General features: G+C 38.1%; 1 protein-coding gene across 1 annotated transcript; it reads left to right on the top strand.

Annotated features, from left to right (window-relative positions):
- The first annotated feature begins 5,737 nt into the window (after positions 1 to 5,737).
- Positions 5,738 to 6,624, top strand: LOC145156812 (heavy metal-associated isoprenylated plant protein 21-like). Its single transcript, XM_079076046.1, has 3 exons — positions 5,738 to 5,910; positions 5,993 to 6,068; positions 6,163 to 6,624. Exons 1-3 carry the CDS (start codon positions 5,827 to 5,829, stop codon positions 6,453 to 6,455), a joined length of 453 nt encoding a protein of 150 aa, XP_078932172.1. The 5' UTR covers positions 5,738 to 5,826; the 3' UTR covers positions 6,456 to 6,624.
- The last annotated feature ends 530 nt before the right edge of the window (positions 6,625 to 7,154 follow it).

Raw genomic sequence — 7,154 nt, forward strand, 5'->3', positions numbered from 1 at the left:
CTGCTGATAATTAAATGACTGCTCGAGTCTCTGAACCGGATGACCTCGCGCCAACTAACAATAAATACAAATATTAATCAATAATTATCCTGAATTATCAGAGTTATCATCAAAACGTGGAACTATATCGTGTGTGCACTGCAATCACCCCAGACTCTTCCCTTTTGCACCAGAAGTACCTGAAACATAAACTGAAAACCGTAAGCACTAAGTTTAGTGAGTTTCCCCCAAATACCACATACCACACATATCAAACATATAATGGGCCCCGCCCACTGAGTATAACGGGCCTCGCCCTAAACTCGCATAGCGTGGCCCGCCCACTGAGTATAACGGGTCTCGCCCTAACTCGCATAACGGGCCCCGTCCATTGAGTATAACTGGCCCCGCCTTAACTCTCACAACGGCCGTCGCCCAATATACAAACATACACGTAAAACAAGTAATGACATACAAATTACCCATTGGGCCCCGCCCACTAAGCATACATACACATGCAAGAGTCACGCATACATCTAGCACCCTAGCATATAAAACCATGGGTCAGCATTGGTGCCTTCGATCAACTAATCACAGTGAGAAAGATTCACCTCGAACTACTGAATCACACTGATAAATCTATGGCTACTGGTCCGACAAATCCTCGTGCTATCAATACCAATAACATCCAATTAATAACTGGATTCTAATCCATAACCATCAGTCTAAATTAGGGTAAAAAGACCATTTTACCCTTTACCTAACTTGGTCCAAGACTAAGGCCCAACCAACTACCCTAAAAGGCCCAAATTCCAAAATTGTCACCCCAAAGCCCAAATATGGCCAGATTTTCCAAATTGGGCCCAAATCCCTTTGTGGGCCTTCATCTAAGTGGACCCAAAATAAAAACATCAGTCCAACTAAAATCTGATGGCCCAAAAAAGGCCCTAAATAACTAAGTCCAAAAATGGCCCAAAACTGAGAGCCTAAGAGTCTGAAGCCCATCTGTCGAGTACGCGGGGTGTACTCAGCTCGTACGCTTAACGTACTCACTTTGGGACTTATACGCGCAGAGTACCTACTTGTACGCCCAACGTACTCCCCCAGCTTAGCCAACTTCCATTATTCAACTTTTAATCGATTAAGACTTCACCCAACACTCAGATCTGACTTCCTTAAGGTGGTTTATCGCGTAAAGTTGGCAACTTTACATGCATACATGGCTTAATGAGGCTCTTAGAGCTCAAAAGATCTTAACAAATGACTTAACACATGCATGAGTCCATAAATACCATAAAGATTGCATTTTTATGCTTAAGGGACCCTTAAAACGTCCAGATCTACAAGGTTTAGTTTCTAAAACGGCCTTAGCTCATCAATACCAACCAAAAGGGACCAAAATAACCGTAAACAAGATAAAGAGTAGATCAATTCAAGGAGTAGACAAGGTATGGAATTTATACCTCAAAATTCACCAAATGATGGAGCTAAATCTTGATCTCATAGCTCTCCTCCAAGGAAGGAGCCTTCAAACTTCTTCTTCTACCACTTCAAGATGCACAAAACCCACCAAAGTTCAGAACAAGAGCACCACACAAGGCAAATGGACAAATTAGGGTTTTCAAAGGGTGGAGGCTGGTCTAAAATGTCCAAGATGTGAGTTAATGAAGCTTAAATAGGGAACAAACCCTAAAAATCAGGGTTTGCCCCTGGCCAACGTACGCCCAGTGTAACCCACGTACGTCCAACGTATGTGGTCGATGCTCACATTCATATCTCAGCTAGTACGCCAAGCGTACTTTGTGGTACACCCTGTGTACTAGCCACAAGGACCAAAAATGAAATGGTTTAAATAGGAGGGTTAAATATAATCATACCCAATTCAAGTGTTACAAATTAGGGTTTAGGTCACGCGTTCATACGCCCTGCGTAGATATCTTTACGCCCAGCGTAGAGCATTAACCCCTCGCATGAAATATTTTAGCTACGCCCAACGTAGGAGGCCATCCTACGCCCAACGTAGGGCACCCAAAGTGTAAAAGTGGCTAAATTAAATATAAAGAATCATACCTGAGGATACGGGTGTTACAACTCTCCCCCACTTGAATCAGACTTCGTCATCGAAGTCCGTTGTAGCAAAAAGCTCTATGTAATGCTCACTCATCTCCTCCTCGAGCTCGCATGTCCACTCTGAACCCTTCTAGTGCTGCCATTGCACCTTACCCAAACCAACCACCTTGGTGTGCAAGGTATTCGTCTTCCTATCAATGATCGCAATTGGCCTCTTTACATAGTTCAGACGTTCATAAACCTGAATATCATCCAAGGGAACCACTGCAGAGTCATCAGCTAGACACTTCCGCAACTGAGAGACGTGGAATGTGTTGTGGATCTGGCTGAGCTCATCTGGCATATCCAATCGGTATGCAACCTTGTCCACCTGCACGATAATCCTGAAGGGACTAGTATACCGGGGGCCCAACTTGCCCACTTCCAGAATCGAATGATGCCTTTCCAAGGTGAAACCTTCATAAGCACATAGTCTCCAACCTGGAACTCGAGGTCTGATCGTCTCCGGTCAGCATAACACTTTTGGCGACTCTGTGCGGTCTGCAGCCGACCACGCACCTACTGAATCAACTCAGTGGTCTTGAATACTACCTCAGTACTCCCCATAACTCTATGCATGACCTCGCCTCAACAAATCGGGGTCTGACATTTGTTCCCATAAAGCATCTCGAAGGGAGGTTAATCGATACTGGCATAATAACTATTATTGTAAGAGAACTCAGCCAATGGAAGGTAGGTATCCCAACTCCCGCCAAAATCTAACACACATGTCCGAAGCATATCCTCAAGAGTTTGAATAGTTCACTCGCTCTGCCCATCTGTCTGAGGGTAGTATGCGTTGCTAAAATGAAGTTGTATACCCAATTATTCGTGAAATTTCGTCCAAAAACTTGGAGGCGAAGCGAATATTACGATCAGAAACCACAGAAACTGGTACCCCGTGTTGAACCACTACTTCCCTGATGTAGATGTCGGCCAAATGTCTCGGCAGATATACTCTCAACGATAGGGATGAAATGAGCACTCTTGGTTAACCTATCAACAATAACCCATATAGAATCAACCCCATGTGCCGTCCTTGGCAACTTTGTGATAAAATTCATAGTAATCTCCTCCTATTTGCACATGGGAATGAGTAACGGTTGCATCTTGTCGTGGGGTCTCTGATGTACGACCTTGAAAGTCAAGCACCGCTCAACAAACCATGTTATCTCCCTCTTCATCCAGGGCCACCAGTAGCTCAATATCAAATCTCTATACATCTTCATGGCCCCCATATAGATCGAAAACTTCAATTTATGAGCTTCCTCCAGTAATGTCTGCCTAACCTCATCAACCACCATGACTTAAACCCTACCGCAGTGGATCGGTAGTCCTAATTATAATTGAATATTAGGCTATATGCAAGAAATAGCAACATACTTTCATTTATTTGAAAGTGCAATACTCTAATAAGAAAGGAGAGTTTACATTTTATGTTTATTTGTTACATATAACACCATACTCATTGTTATATAGTAGGTTATATGCAAGAAATATCAATGTATTTTCATTTATTTTTAAAGTAATGCCCCTAATAAGAAAGGAGAATTTACATTCTATGTTTATTTGTTGAATATAGCATCCTACTCACTGTTAAAGAAAAAATCATTTTTATACGCAATTTTTTTTAGGTTGGGGCGGCAAAGTTCACTACACAGATGAAGATATTGATGACATCCTTGAAGAATGGCCGTCTTTTGTTACACGCTTCATTTATCGGTGATATTTTGTATCGACAAACAATATTTTGTTTAACTGTGAAATGTTAGTTAGCATCGTCTTTTGTTTATGTATTTTTGTATTATGCACAAATGCACGTCACAAATATGTATCGTAAATGCACGTCGTAAATGGTTGTTGAAGTTATGTCACGCAAATGCGTGTCATCTATACCCCTTTATGACACACAATGTGTGTCGTAAATGCATGACGTAAGGTTACGACACACAAATGCATGTTGTCTTTCTTTATGACAGGGGCTTTAATGACACGCATTACGTGTCATCTGCACACCTTTATGACACACATTGTGTGCCATAAATGCACATCGTAAGGTTACGACACACAAATGCGTGTCGTCTTCCTTTATGATAGGAGCTTCAATGACACACATTTGTGTGTCATCTATACCTTTTTATGACACACAATTCGTTTCATTAAAAGGTATTTTTCTACTAGTGACCCTTAGCATGATGATAACAATTGTTTTTAGAAAAAGTTATGGATAACCAATTTTTTTAGAAATATTTCACCTTTCACCCTTAGCTTCCACGCCCTTCGCACTTCGCACTTAGCATAACGATAACTAATGTTTCACCCTTAGCATGATGATAACCAATGCTTCTAGAAATAGATGTGGATATTGTAAAGCTTAATTTCTTTAATCAGTATTTCAGTCATATGCCAAAAAAAATTCCAAAATGTGATTGCATTGTAATCCACAAGATGACGCTTCTAGTTTTAGAAACAATACAAGAAGTAACTTGCTAAACTCGTGTATGGATATTTCATTTTCTTATGAACCCTAAAAACATACTTCATAAATTAGTCTATATAAACCCACGATATCCATAAAATGGATGTGGATACGACATGGTGACTTTCATAAATGTGTAGAAGGCATTCCAACTCAAGAAGGTGCTCAAAATTATAACTTGTTGGTGATGTTAGTGTCATCAATACATTTTGTATAATTCAAGACATGAGGAGGGAAGTGCACACTTAGATAGCTAATTAGGATTCGGGAACACGAGATCCGAGAGCAGCACCCATGGTGGGGTTCCAAGGGGCATCACCCCTAGCGGGGTCTGAGAGCAATACCCCTAGCGGGGTCCAACCGAATATACTTGTCCAAATAACCAATGTTTGCTCCAGTTACAAAAGAGGCGCCGTTTCCCTTAAAACCGTCATCTTCCTCATATATATATATATATATATATATATATATATATATATATATATATATATATGTTGCAGAAGATAGAATACATACGAATAACTATTTCTTCTTCGCTATGCATATTTGTCTCAACCCAGACACAATCAAAGCAAAATATTTTATGTTGGAATCTCGGATTTTACCTGAAATCCAAATTTATTCTCTCTTGGATTATCTCAAATTGAATTGTATTCCATGATACCCCAAACAATATGGTCAAAATATCACAAATTTTAAAAAATGTTATATATACATGATCTTGAATTATCCACGTCTTTTGATTGACATGAGAAACCCAAAATCTAATAAACAAAGCATATGGTTGACTAATTTGCATTAGTCAAAATTCATCCATTGTATTGATAATTATCTCTGTCCTCTAGGTCTTTTTTAACACACATAAAATTTAATTACTCATGTTACACTAAAATCACTAACAAGTAACAAATCCGTAAAATAGTGGGATGTCGAGGTGTTTAAATATATTATTATTTAGGTAAATAAAAGGTAGGCTTGAACTTATGTCTTAAATCTTTTAAGCTATTTCTTTTAAACGGCAAATCTATCATAAACTACTCCTTAATTTCATATATGTTTATGGCGAAACTTGAACATTCAACAGCAAACACGTCATATTTAAAGAAGCTTATATGCGCTGCGTCTATTTTGTACCATGGTTACTTACCCTTGTATAAATACCAAACTACCAAGTGCATATCATCTAGACTTCAAAAAACTTCTTTCATCTCTCTCTTTCTCTTTCTCCAACATTTTCTTTCTGCAAAATAGCAAAAAGAATGGGAGCACTAGACTATCTTTCTAACTTTTGCAGTGCCACTAGCACCAGAAGCACAAGCAGAAGCAGAAGAAAACCGATGCAGGCATGCATACTCATCTCTCATCTCTCTTCTTCTTCTTATTCTTCTCTCTCTAACACGAATGGTTTGTGGTCTTGTTTCCCAGACAGTTGAAATTAAAGTTAAAATGGATTGTGATGGATGCGAAAGAAGGGTCAAGAACTCTGTTAAATCCATGAAAGGTCTCTCCACCTCCAGTGACTATCTTATTACAAATACTTTATTAAACTGTTAGATTGTCGTAAAACTTTGTTTGTTGTGACATTTCATCATCAGGCGTAAAGAGTGTGGAGATTAACAGAAAGCAAAGCAGAGTAACAGTTAATGGAAATGTGGATCCAAACAAAGTGTTGAAGAAGATCATGAGCACCGGAAAACGAGCAGAATTCTGGCCGTACATACCTTACAATTTGGTGAGTTATCCGTACGTGACTCAAGCCTACGACAAAAGGGCTCCCGCCGGCAACGTTAAGAACGTCGTTCAAGCCTTCTCCGTCCCTAACACCACCGATGAACAGATGACTCATCTCTTTAGCGACGATAACCCTAATGCTTGTTCAATCATGTGATCAGTTTAATTCCTTTTTTTTTGTTATATATATGGTAATATTATATGAGATCTATATATGCTTAAAATAAAGTAAACATTTTATTAAATTAATGGATCTGTTTTTTTATTTCAAACAGATCCATTAATCGTTAAAGATCATATATCCAAATAAAATATATTTTTTTTTATTGCTCTTGTTTTCTGTTTCATAAATTCTAATGATAACATATCATCATGTATGAAATTCATGTAATTATGTATATTACTTGCATGCATATTTAGGTTTCTACTTCACTAATGACATGTCCAATAACATGTAAAGATTTTAATATTGAAATCCGTAAAAAGGACCTGTTAAAAGGACAAACAGTGCTCTGTGCTCGTACAATAGTTTTGAATTAACAATCCAAATTCAAGTCTTGATATACAAAATGTAATTTAATTAATCTATTAAACAAATTATATGTGAAAATCTAAACTGATAACCTTACGGATATAATAATATTTTTTAACTTGTTAATCAAATGGTAAACATAAAGATTAAAGTTGAAATCGAGAATTCAATTTTTGTTTTATCCATATTGATTAATAAATTAAGTTTTTCAATATCCAGGGTTCCTCAAAGAAAACCATTTGTCTTATTTGTCTTACTTATATCATAATTAAGGTTATCATAAAGATTAATAAAGTTTTTTAACCGGCTATTTATTAATTATTT

This window comes from Lactuca virosa, chromosome 2 (assembly GCF_052849685.1).
Source record: "Lactuca virosa cultivar CGN04683 chromosome 2, Lactuca_virosa_CGN04683_v6, whole genome shotgun sequence".
NCBI lineage: Eukaryota > Viridiplantae > Streptophyta > Magnoliopsida > Asterales > Asteraceae > Lactuca > Lactuca virosa.

What these genes read in the sequence shown, in the direction of transcription:
- LOC145156812 (XM_079076046.1), top strand. Translation starts at nt 5,827, where the DNA reads ATGGGAGCACTAGACTATCTTTCTAACTTTTGCAGTGCCACTAGCACC. An exon ending in GCAGAAGAAAACCGATGCAG is followed by an intron (nt 5,911 to 5,992) that starts GCATGCATACTC and finishes CTTGTTTCCCAG; the next exon opens with ACAGTTGAAATTAAAGTTAA. An exon ending in CTCTGTTAAATCCATGAAAG is followed by an intron (nt 6,069 to 6,162) that starts GTCTCTCCACCT and finishes TTTCATCATCAG; the next exon opens with GCGTAAAGAGTGTGGAGATT.